The sequence below is a fragment of the Triticum aestivum genome, chromosome 3B (genome assembly GCF_018294505.1).
Source record: "Triticum aestivum cultivar Chinese Spring chromosome 3B, IWGSC CS RefSeq v2.1, whole genome shotgun sequence".
Classification (NCBI taxonomy): domain Eukaryota; kingdom Viridiplantae; phylum Streptophyta; class Magnoliopsida; order Poales; family Poaceae; genus Triticum; species Triticum aestivum.
Window position 1 is genome coordinate 756,546,560 of NC_057801.1, and position 24,840 is coordinate 756,571,399.

General features: G+C 44.8%; 1 protein-coding gene across 1 annotated transcript; it reads left to right on the forward strand.

Annotated features, from left to right (window-relative positions):
• The first annotated feature begins 11,117 nt into the window (after positions 1-11,117).
• LOC123067832 (disease resistance protein RGA2) lies at positions 11,118-16,435 on the forward strand. The gene is made up of 4 exons (XM_044490452.1): positions 11,118-11,153; positions 11,685-11,804; positions 12,071-15,595; positions 15,684-16,435. The coding sequence occupies exons 1-3, from the start codon at positions 11,118-11,120 to the stop codon at positions 15,566-15,568; spliced, it is 3,654 nt and encodes a 1,217-aa protein (XP_044346387.1). The 3' UTR covers positions 15,569-15,595; positions 15,684-16,435.
• Positions 16,436-24,840: the final 8,405 nt, after the last annotated feature.

The following is a 24,840-nucleotide window of genomic DNA, read 5'->3' on the forward strand; positions in this document are numbered from 1 at the left end:
TATATAGAATTTTAGTTATCACAATCCAATCATTTCAAAAATGTTACTTTTTGCGGGCATATAGTATTTGTTCTCGACGATATGCCCGGCCCGCATCCTCGCCGTCGACCCGTTCGCGATGACGTCATGCTTCCGGGGACCCATGTCCGGGACTGGGCTCCACCGGGCTGGCACTGGGAGGTGCTACCTGGAGGGGCGCGCCGCTTGGTGAGGAACCCGACCTCGGGTCCCGTCGTCGACCCTGATCTTCTTTGGTGGCGTTCGCGTGGGCCACATTCGGTGCAGAGGCAGCCGGGCCCGCCGGAGGTGGTGCGTCGCCGTGTCAGGGAGGAAGATGAGCACGTCCATCGCTACATGGCTGCTATGAATGACGTGAGGTTTTCTACTACTTGGCGGGTTCTTTGGGCAGATGACCGGAGATATGATCCTGTGATGGTTCCTTCTCTTTGGGTGTGCACCGCCCGCGCCCCAGGAACCGCGAGTGGCGCCCTAGATTCTTCTGTAGTACTCGATCTTTATTAGGTACCTAGCCAGTGATGTATTCGATATATAGTATTCGAGACGATGTATTCGAGATTATATATATTAAGACGATGATGTATCGAGATTATATATTCGAGAGGATGTATTCGAGATTCAGATTTTCCTTATTGATTAATTGCATCCATGCATTGTAATTTGAATACTAAATTGTTTTATATTTCTTCTGTATTATTAGTAAAGTAAAAGCTATGGCGGACAATACCGGCAGAGAGAGAGAAGAGGAATTGTTCGACATCATACGCAGCCCTCACAGGCTAGATGATTTGAATGAAGCAGATGACGGCTCCCAATATCTTAACAATACCGAAGAGGGTGATGAAAAGATATTCGATCTCGACGACCGGGCTGATGAAGTCATGAACTATGATTATGATTATGACACAGACAATGTTTGTGATGACACAGACAATGCTGATCTTCAAATAACAAACACTACCGGCGAGGTATATTTATATAAGCATGCATCATGGTGATCATCACATGTTTTTTTATTGAAGATATATTAACGAATCGATCTTTCTTCTTTCAGCCCTCCGGATCGAGCAAATCTGCTTCTACAGACAGCAAGACAAAGCGAGGCCCGGGCATATTGTTGAAGGATGGTGTAAAGTACGACATCGAATCCATCAAACCTAGTGGCGAACCCCTCACGCCTAAGAACATTGCGAACAAGTGGACTCGTCAGTGCGGAGCTCTTGTGAAGGACAAACTCTCGATCTCCATTCAAGAATGGAAAGAGCCAAAGACTAAACGTCCAGGTGTTACTTGGGTCGATGGCAGAGCCAAAGAATACCTGGTGAAATCCCTGATGCAATATTTCACCCTACCAGATCATTTCACTAAAGCAGATGTGGACAAAGTCAAGGCCGCTGCTCTTAAGAAGATGGCAATTGCATTCAACACCCACAAGAAAACTGTATGGGCCAACTACCTCGCTAATGAAAGGAAGACTCCAGATTTCAAGGGAACATTGGAGAAGCAAAGTGAACATTGGGACGATTTCGTGACCTTCAAGGATTCAGAAATATCTAAGGAACGGTCGATGAAAAACAAGGCAAATGCCGCAAGAAAGACGCAGTTCCATAGGCTGGGTCCAGGTGGCTACGCGGTGGCATTGCCTAAGTGGGATAAGTCTGAGCAAGAGATGGAGGATGCAGGGGTCACTCCGGTTACCCGGCACTGGCCCCCCAGGTGCAGAACTTGGTTCTATGCGCATGGGGGGCGTTGGACCCGAAGACAGGCCTGGTTTCGAAGAAGGCAAGTCTAAAAGGAGCCAAACAAAAGATAATTGACACAATAGAAGAAGCTCGAGCGGGGGTGTTCACGCCCAACAGAGAGAACGACGAGCTTACGCGCGCCCTGGGAAATCCTGAACACCCGGGAAGAACACGAGGCATGGGTGTTATTCCCTGGTATGAGGGCTTTTCGGACTGGAATGACGACTACAGGTCCTGTGCAAGAAAGAAGATGGAGGAGGAGAAGAAGAGGAAGCTGGATGAGGAGCAGAGGAAGCAGGACGCAGAACGTCTTCAAGGCCTAGAAGCAAGGCACGCGGACCTGGCACTCAAATTCCAGCAGCAGCAGCAGCAGATCGACTCACTTAGCCAGGAAATGGGGTCTCAGCAGCGGCAGCAGCAAGCGGATGATCGTCCAGCATTGGATAGCACCGTCCCATCCATGCCGAGAAGCAGCCTTGGTTCTGCCCCGGGCGACACACTGCTGGATACATACCCTGTGGATGACATCATAGAGAACACTAACTGTGAGCCCCGGGCGTTGCTTTTCCAGTTACCCCCGAAGCAACCTACCATTGCATCCCAATTCCAGAGGGCTATGCTCGTGTCATGGTTGATGAAGTGGTGGACCCATATTCAGGGCTAACGCTTGACATTCCTGGAGGTGAAGATGAGCGCACACTCGGAGAGGCCATACATCGTATCATCCTATGGAGAAAGGATTGCATAATCTTTCGAAGTCCACCGACACCGCGTCGTCTGTCGACTCCTCGAAGTCCGCTACCGAGTCAGCAGACTCCCGCTCCTCCAAGTCCACGAACGCGTGAGACGACTCCTCCTCGAAGTCCGCCACCTCGTCCACGTCCCCGAACGCGTGAGCTGACTCCTCCGGTTTCAAGCCCGGCACAGCGTCATGCCACTTCTCCGGTTGCAAGTCCGGCACCGTGTCAGGCCACACCTCCTGCTTCAAGTCCGGCACATCGTCAGGCCACTTCTCCTGGTCCAACTCCACGTCAGCTGTCTCCGCCGTCTCAGCAATCGCATAAGAGACATCCCGCAGCTTTGGTGCGTAGCAGTACGAGTCGAGGTAGTTCAGGAAGTACGGACGAAGGCAAGCGATATAAATATGGTCCAAGCCTCGCTCCTCTTCCTCAGAGGCCTTACGACATGACTAAGGAGCAAAACACAGCCATAGTGCAAGCCCAAGTGGACGCCCATTTTGAACCGAAACCGGCACCGCCGCCAAAGGAGAAAGTGCCTGAGAAAGTAATTGACCACTTCATTCGTATGGCTAGAGAACCAGCTCCCAAGCCTGTTGACTCGGACTATGAGCGCCAAATCAGGAAGGCACATCGAGCACGACTACAGAAGGAAGTGAGATTAAGCTCGAGCCAACAAGCAGCTGGCAAAAAATGCGGGAAAACCGTTCCCCAGTTGGGAGAACAGGCGGCGCAAGCGATCCCCCCGCTTGTTGTGCCAACAACACATGAGAGGAGTAGTACGTGCGCCAAATATTATTGTGGGCAAACCGTTAGCGTTCCCCAGCATGGCGATGTGGTAATAATAGAGGATCATATAATGCAGGCTTAAATGCTCAATATCTCTGTTGGACAACTCCTCGAAATCGAGCCCATGCCTACGCTTAAAGAATCGGAAATAGCATGACAATATGTCCGGGGCAAACCTTTGGTCCATCCAGACAAGGTCAAGGACCTCCCAACGAGAATGTATCAATTGCATCAATGGTACATGAACATTACCAAGATTTCCAATCGAGAGTCCCTCATGGTGAATGTCAAGCATGAGCATTATTACCATGAGAAAGCTCTGGCCATTGACTATCCAGAACTATTTCAGTTATTTAATCAAGACGCACTCGACAAGTCTATCGTTAGTTGCTATTGTCTGTAGGTGATTTCTTTCTGTAATTTAAGTCTCAAGCTAGTTATGTAGTGATAATTTTGATCAATCATTATATGTAATTATCCTCACTATATTCTTTTTCTGTGGTATTATATGCAGGATGAAGATGTATGAAATGAAAAAAGCTGGACGCTATGGCGTTGGGTTCATTGACCCAAATACCATTAATCAGGACATATGGGAGATTGAACATTGCAAAGCTGCTGTAGAGGAAAGCATGCTAGAGTTCTTGAAGCGCCTCAATACCTTCGAAGATATACTACTTCCTTACAATTTCCCGTGAGTCACACTGTCTTGTACTACAAATTCTGGTTTTGCTTAATAGCTAGCTAGATGTTAATAATTAAGTGTATACGGTTTACGGTAGTTGATTAATTTTATACACATGTCCGCTTAATTAAGACATGCAAACGTGTGCGTATGCAGTTGGCACTGGGTCTTGATAAACATTAAAGTTGAGGAAGGAAAAGTTGAATTACTGGACTCACTAACTAAAGAAGATAAAGACTACACCATCGTGAAGGGATAGTCAACAGGTAATTTCAATCATTATTAACTATTAGTTCCTGATATGAACTATTTAATAACCCCTTTATTAATTTTCTTTGCCGGCGGGCAGGGCATGGGCAAAGTTCATCGCGGTACTCCAGAAGAATGGCCAAAAAAAATGTTTTGGCATCGACCCAAGGTAAGTAATTAAGTAGTACTAGCTAGCTACCATCTCTTTAATTCTTGTTTCAATATCATTAATTAATTATTATGCTTGATTAATCATTATCTGATTCAATTCCATTCTCGTAAAGGCCCTGAGGCAGGCAAAATGGAATAATCTGTGTGCATACTATGTTTGCGAGAACATTCGCATGATGACGTGCGAAAGGAGCAGATCTGATAGACATGACTGGGTATGTTTTTGTCAGAACACTATTCACACCATTATCGATATCTAGTCACACAACTAACACACATGCATATTGATCTCCTTCTTAACAGTTCAGATCGGTGTGGGATAAGCTCCTACCATCGGACCGCATACAAGCACTTTAAGAGAAAATAGCCGGATTTTTACTCGACCAGGTCATAAATCCGAAAGGAGAATACTATTACCCGCTACCGCCCCCATGAACCACTTGTCATCGTGCTCTGAAGGCACCAAAGCAACATGTAGTAGAAATTGTATATGTATATACATGTGTATATGTATGAATAGCTAATGGTGTTGGCTGTGAGACATTCGATGATATATATATATACTACCCATAGGAAAAATCCATCCTACCACCCGGTGGTAGTTACCCCACATGTCTCATATACTACCATGTGGTACTATATATACTATTTTATTATTTTAAATATGTTCATATACTATATCTAAGATATTTCAAAGCAAGTTACATGAAAAAATTGCATACGAGCCTATAGTTTTTGTTATATTTGTAAAATACGTACATATTTGTACGTAAAAATAAGCATACTCAAAAAATGGTACATACTACCTAAAAATTAGTATATATACTACCTAATCATTGTTATATACTACATACTACACGTATATACTCTCGGTTCCGAGAGATACTACATACAACATACAAAACGTAAGTGGTGGTAACTACCACTGCTTGTAGGAAACATTTGTCCTATATATATATATATATATATATATGTATATGCGGTTCTACGTACGAGAAAATCTATTTAATATATATGCATAACGTGTACAATTTGTAGTATCGTGAAATACCAGCAAACAAAAAAGAATTAAATGGAAAATAAAGCCAAGTTGAAAACATAAAATTAAAGCAAAAATTAAAAAAACACCCAAACATTTAGTACCGGTTGGTGTTACCAACCGGTAATAATGTCCTACACGCACACGAGCCTGGCTCGTGCCACGTGTTTGCACTTTAGCGCCGGTTCGTGACGAACCGGTACTAAAGGCCGTCACGAACCGACACTAAAGCCCGGTTCTGCACTAGTGTCAAGTAGGCTATAGAAAACAGTGTCGTGCCTATTCCTGCAGAACCATTAGTGACACAAGTGAGAAAAGTCTTCAAAGCAGATGCATGCATGTCATGCTTCTCTCTTCAATTATTGTCCTATCAACAAGTTGGAAAGTGGTGTATTCTGTCCACATTATTTGGTTGGAATCATTTGTAGTAACTGAACAATTAGACACCATCTACACTGGACTGGATGGTCTAAAGAAGATTCTTAAACGCAGAAAAATAAACTTCACCGCACTTACACAGTGGGAATGCTAAAACAATCTTAAAAACATTTAATTGTAGGTAAAACAGAGTATCTGGAAGTATATAGAATTAATGAAATTATAAAAAATATCTTCTTCAGTACAACCCCCTAAACACATCAACGGAGGAGATCTCTCCATACCCCTTCATAATAAAGGGTATGATGGTCTTTTCTCACACCAAGACTTGTGTACGTAGAACTTTTTTTTAGAATGTGTACATAGAACCTATACACGGGCCGGTGTACCTCCTACGTCAACTGGCCCGGTCCAATAGCGAACGGTCTATGCATGCGTTAGTGGAAAATCCAAAAATATCTGAACGAGTGACGAATCGAGCATGGAACCTCCTGCTCACACACCAAGGAGGCTAACCACTCCATCAAGCAAACTATCACACCAAATCAGCAGCGCGATGTTTCAAAAACTATTCCCTCCATCTGAGTTTATTGGTTCTATTTCTAAAACCGGCAGAAAACAGGAAGCTTGGCATGCGACGTTAAGGCTTGTCATAGTGGGAGTAACATAGGTAGTAACATAGATGCCACATAAGCAAAAATGGTGATGTGACAAGTAGTTAATGAGAAAATAGGCAAATAGAGTAACATAAGGCTGGTCATAGTGGGGGTAACTTAGCTAGTAACTTAACACATCCCAAGGCAATTTTGCTTATGTGGCAAGTATTTAATGAGGAAAGAGGTGTTTGAAGTAACATAATATGTTACTGTAACATAGCGCTTCCCGAGGTAAAATGAGTCTATATGCTAATAAATGAAGCGATCTATGACACCACTACTACGATACTTTGCACTATGAAGGTAATAACTTAGACTAGTGTCATATGCATGACACTAGTATAAGTTACTCCCCACTATGACCAGCCTAATATGTTACCATCACATAGCGCTTTCCAATGCATAATGAGTCTACAAAGTAATAAATGAAGATAACTATATTACCACACCTATGACACTACCCACTATAAAAGTAGTAACTTAGACTAGTAACATATGTATGTTACTAGTCTAAGTTACTCTCCACTATGACTAGCCTAATAGGAACCGGCCGGTGCATGCATTTGCCACAACAGGAGTAGCACGCATGGCATGCAGCCTTTATTAGCGTGAGTTTTATGGCAGCTAATAGTTACAGGCATTAATTAACATAGGAAAGGAAAACGAACCGCACGGGATTACTGGTGAGAATTACCCGCATTTAGTCCCCATGCAACGAAGCCTTGGTCCTAGAGTTTTGGTCATTGTGCCCAATTACCCGGGTGACGAGAGTATGGCAGATTTGAACTTTTTTGGAATTTTGAGCGCAACTTTTCATAAAAGAGAACATTGTTTAAAATTTTAAAAAAATATGAAGTGGCAAACAAAATTTTCAAAAGTGGAACACAGTTTGAAACTCGGAATGAATTTTGAAAAAATGGCAAGAACTGAAATTTCAAACAATTTTTGAAAATACAAACAATTTAAAAAATTTGAACTTTTTGAAAATGAGATCTTTTTGAATTCTTCAAACATTTTGGAAAAATATGAATAGATAAATAAATATATTGATCATTTTTTAACTTTGCAATTTTTAAAAATAAAAAAGAAACAACAAAAACGAATTTCGACACCGTATGCAAGTTGCGACACATCCGACCACTTATCGGTCTTTTTTGATCGAGAAAACTCCAGAATTTACAAAACTTGTCGGAAACCCAAACAACTTGGCATGGTGCCTTCAATTGGTCATACAAGTCCATGAGCAGAATTGAAGCCATTTCAACGATGTTGAGAAACAACGTGCTCTCAAACGGAGCCTTCTTGCCCACGCGGGCACCCTCCGTTGAACATGGCCCACTTTTTGTTATTCTTGAAATGACCTCGACTTTTGCAGGAAGCTGAGCATGCCCATGCCAGATTTGAGCAAGTTTCGAAACCATATGCAAGTCGCGACACATCCGATCATTTATCGATGTTTTTTTGTTGCGGAAAATTGTCGGGCAATCACACACACGATTGTAGAATGGGCGGGGCCATCTAAGTGTTCGAGCCACCGGTATTGTGAATCTTCTGGAAGGTTACTTGCCGGTTTTAGGACTTCTAGAAGGTTCCTAAACCATTTTTTTTCTAATTTTTCTCAGTTTTGGTTTCGTTTCTATTTTTCTAGTTTTTGTGTTTCTTTTTGTTATGCTTCTTTTGGAAAATGTCATAAATTTCAAAAAATATTCAACATATTAAAAAAGTGTTCTTTTTTTTGCAAAAAACTGTCGAAAATTCTAAATTTTCATCATGATTTCTAGAATAGGAGGGGTTTTAAAACATGTATAGAATTTTTAAATTTATTCATGTTTTCCAGAAAAATGGAGTTTCAAAATTTCCTTTACGGTTGTGAACATTGTTCACAATTTCAAAAAAATGTTCGGAATTTGCATAATTTGTTAGTGTTTCGGAAAAACCTTAGAGTTTTAAAAATTGCTCGTGTGTATTTTTTTTTCATTTTTTCGGAATTTCAATTATGGTTCTCATTTCAAAATGTGTTCCAATGTTTTCAATGTTATTCATGTTGTCAAAAAATTGTTCTTGTTTTAACTATTTTTTATAGATTCGTATAATGTTTGAATATTTAAAAACCGTGGATTTCAAAAACAGTTCGCGTATTACAAATAGTTCGTGGATTTCAAAAAAATGATTGTGTTTCCAAATTCTGTTTTCTAATGTCGAAAAATGTTTCTGTTTTAGAAAATTGTTCAGGGAATCTAAATAATTTTCGGTATTTAGAAGATGTTCAGAATTTTCCGTGAAACATTCGAAATTTTGTAAATGCTGTTTCAATTGTGCCGTTTCTGTGTGTGTTTCAGTTGTGCCGCTTCTGTGTTAATAAAATACCCGCGCTACCTAAATACCGAAAGGAGTTGACTGCTTGACTGGCTAGCAGAACACCGTATATGGTCTTAGGTCGCGAGGTCGAATCTTGACTGAGCCTCTCTACTCTTTTTGTGACCATATATTGCTCTATTTCTGTTCTGTTAGTGGGCCGGCCCAGTAGCGGGCCTCTTTCGAATTTGTACGGCGTATAAGTCTACTGGGTGATTCACCATACATACAAAAGTTGTGAAATGTTCATATTACCCTTTATACGTTTTGAGAGGGGGTTGTACCGAAGCGGAACTCATTATAAAAATATACCATATTCAACAACAGTGATGTATGATTGTAAATAAATGAGGGGCCACCAGTGGGTACATGGGACTGAGATCCAGTGACTTGCCTATTGCAAGTCACATTGTAACTGGCCCCTTCTCATCTGCCATCCAATGTAGATCCAACGTGTGAGATTGGCCCAAGTGAAACCAAGCCACAGCTAACAGGGACGGACGAGGGCTATGGCGGGCAGAAGCTAGGGATTTGGCGGGAGGCCGCGGCGCGGACGAGAGGGTTGAGGGCGACCGTCTCCGTCGCGGAGGAGAGGAAGGCGAGCCGGCACGCAGGGGAGAGTCTAGGGAGAGAGAGGAAAGCTGCGCAAGTGCCCCTGGAAGCGAGGCAGCTCGGCGCCGTCGCGGAGGAGGAGCTACGCTTCCATGGAGGAGAGCGACGAGGGGCTCCGGCGTCGCTGCAGAGGAGGGAGGAGATCCGCTGGCACTGCACCGGGCGATTCTACGGGAACCTCTCGGGATGATTCTGTCGTGAGTCCCCTGTTGTTCATATTCAGACTGCAACATTTTCTGAATTTTTACTTTGGCTGAAGTTGTTCTTACTGGTACACCAGATCAGCCGTATAAATGCACTAAATGTTCTGCTTGACTGCTTTTCTTTTTTATCTTAATAAATTGCATATCTGCAGCATCTTGACTCGCCTTTCTGAAATTGTAGCTTATCTCTCATGGTGCAATGGAAGTACTCCGTATACTACAAGATAGCTTCTCTGCATTGTTGTTTGATTAGTAACAAGTATGCAACATCCCATGTCTGAAACTTCGTTTGATTTAGTAACAAGTAACAAATCAGACAGGGCAAGAAACCTGCACATTTTCTGCTTCGCTGCCATTTTTGTTAAGTAATGTGCACATGAAACCCAATCCTGTATATGTACTGATGGCAGTATGCATTTCAATTTAGAAGATTCCAATGCTTCATTTTTTGTATCCGTGTTTGTCCTCTTGCATTGTTTAATAAGCAGATCGGTCGACCACTAATTATACATGTTGTTTTGAATTTTGGCAGAATTCGGGTGTTATGCATTTTTGAAAGTGTTGTGCAATGGCAGAAATTGGCAAGAGGACACCTCAAGTTGGTATGAGGTTCATATATTCGGATGAGGCTTCGGTGTTTTGGGTAGAATATGGTGAGGAAAAGATGCATTAACTTAAGCAAATTTGATGGAAAAGCGACTTCACACAGATTTGTGTGTTCCAATGTGGGCACTAGAAGGAAAGCGCAAACTGATCGTGAGCCAAAGCGCAAACCTTGTGATGATCATGATTTTATTTTAGCATGTGCAAGTCTATTAGATACTAGTATTTTGGACAGAGTTAAGAATAGTATTTTGGGGCTAACTATAATCTTTTGTGGCCTAAGTGTACAAGTGAAACAGCCTAATCTATGTACTCCGGTGATTGTCCAGTAGCAAGACTGTTGTTGCATAATTTGGATGCTGAGTACTGCTAGAATCGGTCTAATGTGGCCTATCTCTCCTCATGTGTGCATATGGTTCACTCTTTGGATTAAACTATAGCCAAGTGTACAAGTATACTGGCCTAATATATCCAGTGTTCAGTGTCAAAATTGTCCAGTTTGAAAAGGTTCCATTACTTTACTGGCATTGTTTCTTCTGTATTCACCAATCCTACAAGTGTAGGCTGAGAACCATACAATTTGGACAGGTTCCAGTGTTGTGTTGCTGCCGTACATAATATGCAATTTGGACAGTTTTCTCGTGTTTTTATTAAGCCAAATGTGGGCTGTGAAATATGTAATTTGGAATATCTTGGTGCTTTGCTGCTGTTGTCATTATGTACTAGCATTAGAATTTGTGAAAATGGGCAATCTGAAGAGGTTTGAGTGCCATGTCGGCCCTGCTTCTATGCTTGTGCAGTTGTGCTTTTGCCAAGTCTGTAGGTGTGGGCTGTTTTGCTTTGGGCCAATCTCATGCGTTGGATCTGCATTGGACGGCAGATGAGAGGGGGCCAGTTACAACGTGACTTGCTAGAGGCAAGTCACTGGATCTCAGTCCGGGTACATGTACCAGTCAATATATAGTTCAGGTCTTGGATTCCTTGATCCACTCTCCTTCAACCGCAGCCATTGATAAAACCGATATTTGTTTGGCGAGAACTGAGTTTTTGCTTGGGCCTCTGCTTCAGGAAAAAGAATTGATGCAGGAGCGCCTCTTCAGAATTTTCTTGCAATAACATAGGTGATACATTCCACACAGAAATTCCTTCCTGGCTGTGCGATTTCTGGTTTTCAATTTGGCCTGGAGCAGTGGCCAACAGAATTTTGTTAAGTTATAAAGCAAATTAACCTAAATATGATACTGAAGTAGTAGTGACATACAGTTGCAAATAAATAATGAGGGCCCACCGGTAGGTACACTTATCAGTAGCTCTTGGATTCCTTCTCTCCAACAACCGCACAGGGGGGCACACACCATATAATTGAGGGGCCACCGGTAGGTACCAGTCAACTCAGCTCTTGGATCCCTTGATCTTATCTCCATTTGCTTGCATCCTCTCTCTCCAGCAACCTCCCATTCCCATACCAAAGCAGCCTGGACGTGTGAGAGATCTGCACAGGGCTGGCGACGAACGAGCAGTAGAATCGTTGCTCTTTCACGGAAGATCAAATTTGGGCGTTGTTGAGGTGAGTGCTCTCTTCAATCCTTACCTTGTTTTGCTCTTTATCGGTTGTTCATCTTCCTTTTTAGCTGTACAGAACATGAATTTTTAAGTATATATAGCAAAAAGTATGTGATACTAAGAAATAAAGTAAATAGAAGGAGGATTGCTAGGTGGTAAGCCTTGCTTTGAAGCTAGGAGCACAATGTTTCCTGGCTCCATAGGAAGATAACAAGGTTGTTCGGTGTTCTGTCAGTGCTTAATTGCTTTTCTGTTCTTCAAATTCTGCAGTTTCCAATTCCTCCGATCTGCAAGATCATGGCAGAGTCACTGCTTCTCCCTCTAGTCCGCGACGTGGCTGGCAAGGCCGCAGACGCACTCGTCGAGACAGTGACCCGCATGTATGGCCTTGACGACGACCGCCAAACGCTCGAGCGGCATCTACTAGCAGTCGAGTGCAAGCTGGCCAACGCTGAGGAGATGAGCGAGAAAAATCCCTATGTCAAGAGCTGGATGAAGGAGCTCAAGTCCGTCGCCTACCAGGCCGACGACGTGCTCGACGACTTCCAGTACGAGGCGCTGCACCGCCAATCTAGGATTGGCAAGTCCACTACTCGAAAGGCACTCAGCTACATCACGCGCCACAGCCCGCTGCTCTTCCGTTTTGAAATGAGCAGGAAACTCAAGAACGTCCTCAAGAAGATCAATAAGTTGGTTGAGGAGATGAACAAATTTGGCCTGGAGAATTCTGTCCATAGGGAGAAGCGGCAACATCCTTGCCGGCAGACGCACTCAAAACTGGATGACTGTACCAAAATCTTTGGAAGAGATGATGATAAGACGGTGGTGGTCAAGCAACTGCTGGACCAACAAGATCAGCAGAAGGTGAAGGTATTGCCCATCTTTGGGATGGGTGGTCTTGGCAAGACGACTCTTGCTAAGATGGTGTATAATGACCAAGAGGTCCAGAAAAATTTCCAGTTGAAGATGTGGCACTGTGTGTCAGACAACTTTGATGCCACTGCTCTTTTGAAATCCATCATTGAGTTGGCTGTAAATAAAAGATGTGACATTCCTGACACCATTGAGTTGTTGCGAAAGCAACTTGAGGAAATCATTGGCCAGAAGAGATTTTTACTTGTTCTCGATGATGTTTGGAATGAAGAGAAGAGAATGTGGGAGGATGAACTGAAGCCACTATTGTGTTCTGTTGGTGGACCAGGAAGTGTTATAGTGGTCACATGTCGAAGCAAACAAGTGGCCTCTATAATGTGCACTGTCAAGCCCCACGAGCTAGTATTTCTGAGTGAAGAAGACTCATGGGAATTGTTTTCGAACAAAGCATTTAGCAATGGTGTAAATGACCAACCAGAGTTGGTCGCCATCGGAAGGCGTATTGTCAATAAATGTGGGGGGTTGCCTCTTGCTCTCAAGACAATGGGCGGATTGCTGAGTTCAAAGCAAAAAGTACAGGAATGGAAGGCCATCGAAGAAAGTAACATTGGGGATAATGATGGAGGCAAATATGAAGTCATGCCCATACTGAAATTAAGCTACAAACACCTATCACCTGAAATGAAGCAATGTTTTGCATTCTGTGCAGTTTTTTCCAAGGATTATGAGATGGAGAAGGATAGGTTGATCCAACTATGGATGGCAAATGGCTTTATTCATGAAGAGGGAACAATGGATTTAATTCAGAAAGGAGAATTCATTTTCGATGAGTTGGTTTGGAGGTCCTTCCTCCAAGATAAGAAAGTGATAGTCAAATCTGCTGTCTATTGGGGTGGCACAAATTATGAGACAATTGTATGTAAAATGCATGACTTAATGCATGATCTAGCAAAAGATGTCACAGATGAATGTGCAAGTGTAGAAGAATTGTCTCAGCAAAAAGCATTGTTAAAAGGTGTTTGTCACATGCAAATGTCAACGGCCGAATTGCAACAAATCAGTGGGTTATGCAAAGGCAGAACATACCTCCGCACGATGTTAGCTCCTTCGGAATCACGGGCGGAGCATACTTATAATTTTCTGAGCAGATCACACAAAGATATTAAGGAGTTGCAACAGGTATTGGCATCACTAAGAGCATTGGATTGCTCCCCTTCTCTAATTGTCATTTGCAAGGCCATAAATGCAAAACATTTACGGTATCTTGACCTCTCTTGGTCAGACATCATTAGTTTGCCAGATTCAGTATGTATGTTGTATAATCTGCAAACACTGAGGCTCATAGGTTGTCAAAAGTTGCAGCAGTTACCACAAAACATGGCAAGATTGAGAAAGCTCATCCATCTTTATCTATCTGGTTGTGATCGTCTCAGAAGTATGTCCCCAAATTTTGGTGTACTGAACAACCTTCACATATTAACAACATTTGTTGTGGGTACTGGATATGGTCTCGGGATAGAGCAGCTCAAAGACTTGCAACACCTGAGCAATAGGCTGGAACTGCTGAATTTGAGCAAGATAAGGAGTGGCAAGAATGCAAAAGAAGCCAACCTCAATCAGAAGCAAAATCTAACTGAGTTGTTATTCTCTTGGGACCAAAAAGTAGGTGATGGGCCTAGAGATATGGCCTGCAATGTGGAAGAAGTGTTGCAGTGTTTAGAACCTCACAGTAATATCCAAAATTTGGAGATACGTGGATATGGCGGCCTAGGAATATCACAATGGATGAGAAAGCCTCAGATGTTTAACAGTTTGAAAGAACTCGAAATGTCCGATTGCCCAAGATGCAAGAGTATACCCGTCGTATGGTTCTCGGTCACTCTGGAGATTTTGTCCTTACAAAAGATGGATAACCTGACCACATTATGTAATAACCTTGATGTTGAAGCCAGAGGATGCATTACCCCTCTGCCAATTTTCCCTGGGTTGAAGAGGATGGAGTTGATTGATTTACCAAGCCTGGAGATATGGGCAGAAAATAGTGTGGGAGAGGCTAGTGATAGCTTGGTAACGTTCCCGATGCTTGAAGAGCTAAAGATCGAAAAGTGCCCTAAGCTTGCAAGTATTCCAGTGATCCCCAATATCAGCGAGTTGACAATAGTTAGAGTTCACAGTACTACAGTCAGTTTAGTTTTTATGAGCATCCAATTGGGCTCTTGGCCATTTCTCGCCAAGTTAACTCTTCGGTCTCCAGGAGACATACCCATGTTGTCTCTAGACGCCCAGCAAAGCCAAAGTCAAATACCTCTTGAAAAACTGAAGCATTTGTATCTGGGAGGCCCCAACAGCTTGGTCAGAAGCTCTCGATTGTCCAGATCACAACTTATGGTTTGGAAATGCTTTTCGTTTGTGGAAAATCTGACGATTAGCAGTTGCAGCAATCTTGTCCGCTGGCCAACAGAGGAGCTTCGGTCCTTGGATTGCCTCCGCTCTCTATATATCAGGTATTGTCACAACCTGGAGGGGAAAACTTCGTCGTCTGAGGAGGAGGCCCTTCCGTTGTCCCTAGAGGCACTGATGATTTTAGGCTGCCTCAGTGTGGTAGCACTGCCTTCGAACCTCGGGAATCTGGCAAAACTGAGAAGTCTCGAAGTGAATTTCTGCAGTGGCCTGAAAGCGCTGCCGGATGGGATGTGTGGCCTCACTTCTCTTAGGCGATTGAGTATTATGGGTTGTCCAGCTTTGGAGGAATTCCCGCATGGTCTCCTGGAGCGGTTGCCCGCCCTCGAAAGCTTGAGCATAGGAGGCTGCCCGGAGTTGAAAAGACGATGCAGCGAAGGTGGGGAGTATTTCCACTTGCTCTCGTGTCTCGTCTACAAAATCCAAGCTGCGTAGTAAATCGGCATACGCGTGAGTGCCCTGGTAAAAAAACAATCTCCCTTGTGTCTAATCTCTAATGTTTCTCACATCAAATTCGGAGATAACATGCGATGAATCGATGTACCTGCAGGTGGGAATCTCTGAAAGACTCCACGGCATAAAGGACACAATGGTCGATCCGCCCCCATCTTGCTGTTGTGCGCGTCCTGGGGGGCCAACCGCCGTCCTCGTCGGCAGGGCGCAGAGGGGGGAAGAGGAAGGTTGCCGCTGCGCGAGGCGCGGCCTGAGGCAACCGCCCCCATCCTGGCCAGAGCGCACGCCTGGGACTGTGCTTCGAAGGTGTAGGATAGGGAGCGAGATTTGCCTGCGCCTACGGAGACGGGAGGAAGGAGCAGAGAGGATGCAGAGGCCCGACAGATCAACCAGCAGCAGAGGGTGGGTGGGTTGGAAGCCCTCTCTCTGGGATGGGATTACTTCTCTCCCTTTGCGGAGGCCAGCAGATATCATACACGAGTTCGTTGTTGCCTAAAAAAAAACAGTTCGTTGCTTTTTTTTCGGAAAAACTTTCAATCTATTCATCTTCAATCATGACAGTACAACGAATACCAAAAATAAAAATTACATCCAGATTCGTAAACCACCTAGCGACGACTACAAGCACCGAAGCAAGCCGAAGGCGCGCCGCCGTCATCGCCCCTCCATCGCCAGAGCCGGGCACAACTTGTTGTAGTAGACAGTCGGGAAGTCGTCGTTACTTTAATCTGTACAGCAGAGTATGTATGCGTGCCTGCAATATATTTCTACCACATGTAAGTTAATTGTGCGGCGTAGCTTCATAGCTATTCCTGCCATTTTCTACAACATACCTAGTTTCACTGCCAACATTAATGTGTTTGCGAGGTACTCCCTTCGTTTCAAAATAGATGACTCAATTTTGTACTAATATAAAGTTGAGTCATCTATTTTAAAACGGAGGGAGTATAACCGTGTAATGTTATTAGCATCTTGCAAACATTTCAGTTCTTTTTCTTCCTTTTGGCCACAGACGACTGCGTTACAAACATGAGGCTTCCCCACTTTTTTGGCGACAAAGCAAAAAACTATATTTGCCTTTCTCCATGGAGTTTCTTATGAACCGCGTCTGATTCCAATCAATGTGTACAACGTTGTATTTTTTGCGTGCACATAATCAGTATGTGCTATCACAACAAGTCCCTTTTTCAGGTAAATGACACTTGACGGAGCGAAGAATTTTTCCTCCACACAACAGCAATATCGTACTGGTGATGAGATTTTCAATTCCTACAATGCGCATAACAATGGCAGTAATAATCTGACCCTATGTCTACTCCTTCCTTGAGTTGCAACCTTTGGGAGCCTGACATGAAGCATGCTGCTACTACAATTACAAACTAGAGCAGATTTATTCACCTGTTGTCCACAACTAATCCTCACCAGATTAACTCTTCCATGGAATCAAGGATAGCTAGTATTCCAGTGAACACTTCTTCTAATGTATGCGTCGGCGAGCATCTTGCCGAGCTGGACCTGGGCATATGTGATGAGGTGCCTCTGCTCCTTCCTCACCACATCCAGCCACTTCCTCTGCCTCTGCCCTCTGCCCTCTGCGCTGACGGAGATGAGAAGATGACACCGTGGGCAGCACAGGCCCATTGGACCCACCGCCAGCTGAGGGTTCGTAGCCTGACTATAACTGAGGTGCTTAATTATGCCGACGGATGGGGCATAAATAAATATTGTTGCTTCATCTCTACTGTACTTCCTGTACCTACTTAGTGTTAAGCTTTTTGACAGTGCGTATGTGTGGGGAGTTGTGAATGTTTGCTACTAACTGACGCCAAGCGGCAGATTGCCGGTGCCAACTTGCCAATGATACGTCCATTTTGTAAGGAACTTCACTGCATCACATATTTAGCCAATGATACGTCCAATCTTGCACATGAAGTTTAAGTCAAAGAAATGTTATGTTTTTAGTCACAAAATCATTTGAACTTGTCATGTGTCGTACGAAAAGTTTAGCCATGTAAGACCATTGTTGTACACATACATTGGAATCATGAGTGGTTGATAAGAAACTATTTTCCCAGAGTGAGTTTTACTTCACAGAGGTATAAGTGATCCAGCTATATTCCAGCAAATGAAATGCAGGTCAATTGAAGTGCCACTAAACCGGAATCTTAAATTCCGAGTATTTGTTTTTTTCATGGCTGAGAGAACATTTTTGCAGTTCAAACAATCCCATTGGATAGCTGGCACATTGTTTACTTCAATTTTCCAAGAACACTATCAAGCTAATCCTCATAGAGCAGTGCTATACGGACGATATTTCCTGCACAAATTTTGCGCGATGTAGCAGATGGAACCGTCAGTGATGTGGACTAAAAGTGCAGCGACCAGTGGATGTTGCGTCATGCAAATTTCGTATGAGGAATCATCGCACATGCAGTAGTTTCAATCTGCGTAATTAACTTATGTTTTACAGATTCAAGCAACGAACTCATGTATATAATATTTCTTCTGGCTTTTGTAAAATGAAAAGCTATGAATGTTGACTGGAAAGTAAATATATCGAAGGACTGGAAGTGTTTCTTATATTATTGTTAAGACTTACAAATAGAGTAGTCCTTAAAAAATGAACTTACAAAAAGTTATTTCTTAGGCACATAGTGCTAACCATTTTTCTGGTGGATAGTCGGTAAACCAAAGGGAAATGCCCTTTGGTTCCTAGGTGTATATACACTTTATATGGAAAATTTTAATAATTATGAAAAAGTCAAAAATTATAGAACTTTTTTTTTGAATAAACTTGACATTTTTTGGGCACTAGTATACAAATTTTCATGAAGGAAAAACTTTGATCGACTTTTGGGCAATTCTTTGTTGGGTTAATTATCCTTTTGCCCTCAGTGGTGTCCATGTGCTCAGTTTTGCCCTCAGTTACGAATTGTGCTCAGTTTTGCCCCTAGTCCATGCGCAGCTACTATGACGAGGCCAAACGGCCAAATTTTAGTCCATTCCGTCCGCCCGCGTTAGTGGTAGTGGGTCCGGAGGTTACACGTGGGATTGCGTGTACGTGGTTTGGAGCTGACATGTGGGACCGTGAAAAAAAAATCCCCAAATCAATCATAGGTTCTAACCTGCCAACTCGACGCGCCCACTCTGTCCCATCCGCCGGCCGACCGTCCTGCGCCGCCGCCGCCACCAGCACCTGCGCCGCCACTAGCTGCGCTGCCGTGGCCGCGACCGCGGCCGTCCTGCTCCACCGCTACCTGCTCCGCCCGCCACCTTCCTGCGACGCCACGGGTGGGGTGCCCGCCACCTGCTCGACCCGCGCCGCGGCCTCCTTCCGTGCACCCGGCTGGAGTGCTGATAGATGGGGGGCTGGTGGAGCTGTTTGAAGCACGAGGGTGAACCCCAGGGCGAAATGGCGAGCAGTGGCGACCCCGAAGTATTTGGCGAGGCAGGCATTATCGGGCCGGAGATCTGCCGCATCCACGACTGGGTTCCCGAGGGGTAAGTCACGCCTCCTGTTTAGATTGAGCTTAGTTGTGCATTTGAATAGTCGATTCGACTTAGTTTGCCCGGTTAGTGTGCTGATTGCGTCTCTATTTTTTGTCGGTTAGGATGGAGTTGCGGTTCGCTTTCTTGGTGCACATTAGAAGGGACATGTACATGTTGAATGCAAAGAATAAGAAGAAATTCCAAGGAGGTTTCGATTATCGGTTGCCAATGGCTTGTAATTGGAGTTTCAGACAATTTGGGGAGGTAATTTGTAGCCAATATCCTTGGGGTTTGCTTGATGAAGTGGAATACAAATATTATGATGGGGAAAAGAAATGGGTGACAATTAGTAATGATGAAGAGCTGCCTATCATGTTTGCTAGGCATAAGGAGAAAGAGAATTTTCATGTGAGGCTGCAAGTTGACGTGATTGAGCAGGCATTTGGACCTAGGATGGCTGGTGCAACATCTCGGGGAAAACCAAGTCGTCGTAATGGCAGCTCTAGCCAGAATAGTTCAGTTGGTGCACGACGACATGGTGGCTCGACAAGCGTGGGCACCGGCAGTAGGGTCCCCCTTGAAGTGGAGCCTGATTCCTCCAATTTTGGGATTGATGAAGAGAAGCTATATTCTGATGTTATTCAGAATTTATGACGGGCACCTCGGGCTGAAAACCAAGATGCTCAGAATGCAGTCCATGTGGATGATGACGCGGTGGGTGAGGACGAAGACCTTGCAGTTGTTGAATGGGACCCTTTGAACCCTCATATGGAAGAAGGTACCGTTTTTGCATCCATGACAGAGTGTAAAAATGCACTTGTGACATATTGCATCAAGGTAGAACGTACTTTCAAAGTTGACAAGAGCGATCAAGTACGTTACAGAGTGCACTGTCCGACTGAGGGTTGTCCATGGAGGATGCTTGCATCTAAAATGTGAAATAGCACGAATGTTCAGGTCAAAGTGAACCCTTTTAAGCACACATGCCAGGAACCAACCCTTAGGAAGGATACAATCAGTAGAGCCAAGTCAAGATGGGTGGCAGAAAAAGAAAAGAAGTGCACTACTGGAATTCACTTCTTTGCCGTCCGCCATGGCAGATGGCAAAGGCATGGATCACGGACGGCAAACTCCTTTGCCGTCCGCCAGCGGATGGCAAACCGTCCGTCTGAACACGTGCCAGCAAAGGCCTTCTTATGTCATTTTGGAGAAGAAGAAGAAGAAGAAGAAGAAGAAGAAGAAGAAGAAGAAGAAGAAGAAGAAGAAGAAGAAGAAGAAGAAGAAGAAGAAGACTATAAGCTTATTATGTCAACTTGGTCATTTTGTGCTAACACAAGTAATTTTGGAGCTAACCAATAGGAAACTAAGCATAGTAGAGATAACTTAGCATATTAGAGCCAACTTAGGTAAAAAGGAGCCAACCTAGCTAATTATGCCATCTTTGAGTGAACTAAGCATATTAGAGCTAACTTATAGCTAACTTATGTCATTTTGGAGAAGAAGAAGAAGAAGAAGAAGAAGAAGAAGAGCTAACTTATAGCTAACTTATGTCATCTTCTCGTTTCCCTTTCCAAATCCCTAGCCCTCTCTCTCCATTTGCCCCTCCAAATCACGACGGCGAAAGCATGACAGCGAGCTGGGCGGCGGGCGGCGGCGGTTGCAGCGAGAAGAGCGGTGGCGACCGCAAGTTAGGTCGAACCCTGGGTCCTGGAAGCAGGTGGGGCGGATTCAGTGGCACAGGAGGCAGCGGCGGCGGATCGAGTGGAACAGGGGACAGGGGTTTCCTGGGCGGCGGTGGGCTGGGAGAACCCACGGCTAGGGTTTCTTCAGTGCTACACTTTGGTGGCAAAAAGGTAAGTTCTTTACTGTTGTTCTTTACATCCTAGCATTATCGCCCACAATTCATGACCTGTGGCTCTGACAAGCTCCATCTATGTGTTCATCGGGAAACTCCTAGTGGCTGTGTCTACATAGATGCAGACAATTTTGGCAGCGCATTCTTGGGATGTGGGTTTGAGGTTAGTCTACTGAGCATGCGGTCAAACTGCAAAAAAGTTCAGTGTTTACTGCTTGCAGTGGCAAGTTCAGTTATAAATTGACTTGAATTGCTCATGATTTATTTAGGATGATATCGCTTCTGATTATGTTGAATGGGTTGATGGGGAGTGGGATAGCAAAGCAAAGTCAGTCATTAAGTATCTTGCCATGAAGAACAAGAAGCTGGAGACTAAGATTACAGAATATGAAGCTGAAATTAAAAGGTGTGAGAAAGAAAAGAGGGCAATGGTTAAGATGCACAAGGAAATATTGCTATATAGGGATAGGATTTTAGGATTTGGAGGTCTGTTGTATCTTGGCCTGCTTGCCATTATGATTGTTGTCATAGTTAGCAAGTAGATTATTCATAAACTTATTGACATCGTTGTTATTGACATGATGAAATGCTGATGAATTATTTAGTATTCAGTTTATGGGCACAGTGTAATAGAGATTGCAGCAAAAATAACATGGGGCCATCATGATGGCATGTTCTATATTTAGCAGGCAATGCACTTTTGGCATGTTCTATATTTGCCAGACAATGCACTTTTGGCATGTTCTATATTTGGTAAGTGATGCACATGGGCACATCACCTAGCAACACTACTGATTTATGCAGCAGCCCACTTCATTGTCTTGTTGCAACATAGGAGCAACATCTAGAAGCACCTACACCTTTGATGCAACACTGAAGCAAAGCAACAGTACATATTCAATATTTTGAAATTTAGCTGAACTTAACACATAGGGTGAGCAGTAGATATTCAGTTCTTCAGTCACAAAGAACCCGACCAAACCGTACCGATTGCATAACTTATATTCTTACATATAAAAGCATACCTAACCAACATCAAACCCAAAATATTGTTAACTTATATGCTGAAACATATAACAGCATACCTAACTTAAGATAACCAGCAACTTCCTCCTCCTTAAGCAATTGTGCCCATCTTCACTTCTTCGGAAATTTGAGGCGGCATGAGCGGCGCACGACACACGGAGAAGCCTTCTTCTTGACCGCCATCCTCTTCGACAACTGCGCCACCTAATCCTGAGCCACCTCCTCTTCTTCCACCTTCACTATGTCAGGGAGGAGGGGAAGGAGCTCCACGTCGATGGGCATTGTGTTGCCACCCTCGACGGCGACCGGTGCTACCATCTGCACGGCATCCTCCTCGCCCTCCTCATGGTCATCAGGGATGACCAGTACCTCGTCCACGTCGTACTCCACGATGTCAGAGCCAAACGACAGGAGTGGCTTCGACACGTGGCGGACCTGGTAGTCTGTGCTGATGGGCGCAGGAAGAGCGAGCTCGACGTCGACACGCTCCGCCTCGACGTGACTCGTGCTGGATCTAGCCGCAGCGGCATGGTGGTGGAGCGGTACATCCACCACCTTGTGCGCTGAAAAGGGGAGTCGCTCAGCATGGCCTCTCGCATTGCCCATACGAGGAGGAGAGCCAGCGGGACGCCGCGGCCGTAGGGGAAGGCGCGCTTCTTCTCAGCATCGGTGAGGACTTTGACGAGGCCACGTGCGTGGCTGACCAACATCTCCATGCTGGGGAACAAGCCTCACACCTCCGTCAACTGTGCGTGCCACCCCTCGTCATCACCGGCAAGCTCCATCATCGCTCTCTGCCAGCCAAGGCTTCTCTCCATGGAGGCGGTTGCAGCGGTCGTCGGCGAGAGTTTTCTCGATCTACTGTAGGTGGGGATAAGAGGGGAGTTCGAACCGGAGCGCGTGGGAGGTGGGTGAACGTGTGGTGGGGAGTGGTAAGTTACTTATTTAATGGCAGTTAGGACGTGGTGTTGGAAATATGCCCTAGAGGCAATAATAAAAGGATTATTATTATATTTCCTTGTTCATGATAATTGTCTTTTATTCATGCTATAATTGTATTATCTGGAAATCGTAATACATGTGTGAATACTTAGACCACAACATGTCCCTAGTGAGCCTCAAGTTGACTAGCTCGTTGATCAACAGATAGTCATGGTTTCCTGACTATGGACATTAGATGTCGTTGACAACAGGATCACATCATTAGGAGAATGATGTGATGGACAAGACCCAATCCTAAGCATAGCACAAGATCGTGTAGTTTGTTTTGCTAGAGATTTTTCCTATGTCAAGTATCTCTTCCTTAGACCATGAGATCGTGTAACTCCCGGATACCGTAGGAGTGCTTTGGGTGTGCCAAACGTCACAACGTAATTGGGTGACTATAAAGGTGCACTACAGGTATCTCCGAAAGTGTCTGTTGGGTTGACACGGATCGAGACTGGGATTTGTCACTCCGTATGACGGAGAGGTATCTCTGGGCCCACTTGGTAATGCATCATCATAATGAGCTCAAAGTGACCAAGTGTTTGGTCACGGGATCATGCATTACGGTTCGAGTAAAGTGACTTGCCGGTAACGAGACTGAACGAGGTATTGGGATACCGACGATCGAGTCTCGGGCAAGTAACGTACCGTTTGACAAAGGGAATTGTATACGGGGTTGATTGAATCCTCGACATCATGGTTCATCCGATGAGATCATCGAGGAGCATGTGGGAGCCAACATGGGTATCCAGATCCCGCTGTTGGTTATTGACCGGAGAGCCGTCTCGGTCATGTCTGCATGTCTCCCGAACCCGTAGGGTCTACACACTTAAGGTTCAGTGATGCTAGGGTTATTAGGAAGACATGTATGTGATTACCGAATGTTGTTCGGAGTCCTGGATGAGATCCCGGACATCACGAGGAGTTCCGGAATGGTCCGGAGGTGAAGATTTATATATGGGAAGTTGTCATACGGACACCGGAAAGTTTCGGGGGCATATCGGTATTGTACCGGGGCCACCGGAGGGGTTCCGGGGGTCTACCGGGAGGGGCCACCCCTCTCGGAGGGCCTCATGGGCCGCAAGGGGCAGGAAACCAGCCCCTGGAGGGTTGGGCGCCCCCCTTGGGCCCATGCGTCTAGGGTTGGGGGGGAACCCTAGTGAGGGCGCCCCCTTGCTTGGGGGGCAAGCCCCCCTCCCTGGCCGCCGCCCCCCCTCTAGATCTCATCTAGAGGGGGCCGACCCCCTTCCCCCTTCCCCTATAAATAGAGGGGCGAGGGGAGGGCTGAACACCTGATCCAAGGCGCAGCCCCTCCCCTCCCCAACACCTCTCCTCCTCCGTTAAGTGCTTGGCGAAGCCCTGTCGGAGTACTGCCTCTCCACCATCACCACGCCGTCCTGCTGCTGCTGGAGTCTTCTTCCTCAACCTCTCCTTCCCCCTTGCTGGATCAAGAAGGAGGAGACGTCATCCGCTCCGTACGTGTGTTGAACACGGAGGTGCTGTCCGTTCGGCACTTGGTCATCGGTGATTTGGATCACGGCGAGTATGACTCCATCATCACCGTTCTCTTGAACGCTTCCGCACGCGATCTATAAAGTGGTATGTAGATGCAATCTCTCTCCCATGACTCGTTGCTTAGATGAACTCATAGATGGATCTTGGTGAAACTGTAGGAAAAATTTTAATTTTCTGCAACGTTCCCCAACAGTGGCATCATGAGCTAGGTCTATGCGTAGTTCTCTATTGCACGAGTAGAACACAATTTTGTTGTGGGCGTAGATCTTGTCAACTTGCTTGCTGCTACTAGTCTTTTCTTGCTTCAGTGGTATTGTGGGATGAAGCAGCCCGGACTGACCTTACACGTACGCTTACGTGAGACAGGTTCCACCGACTGACA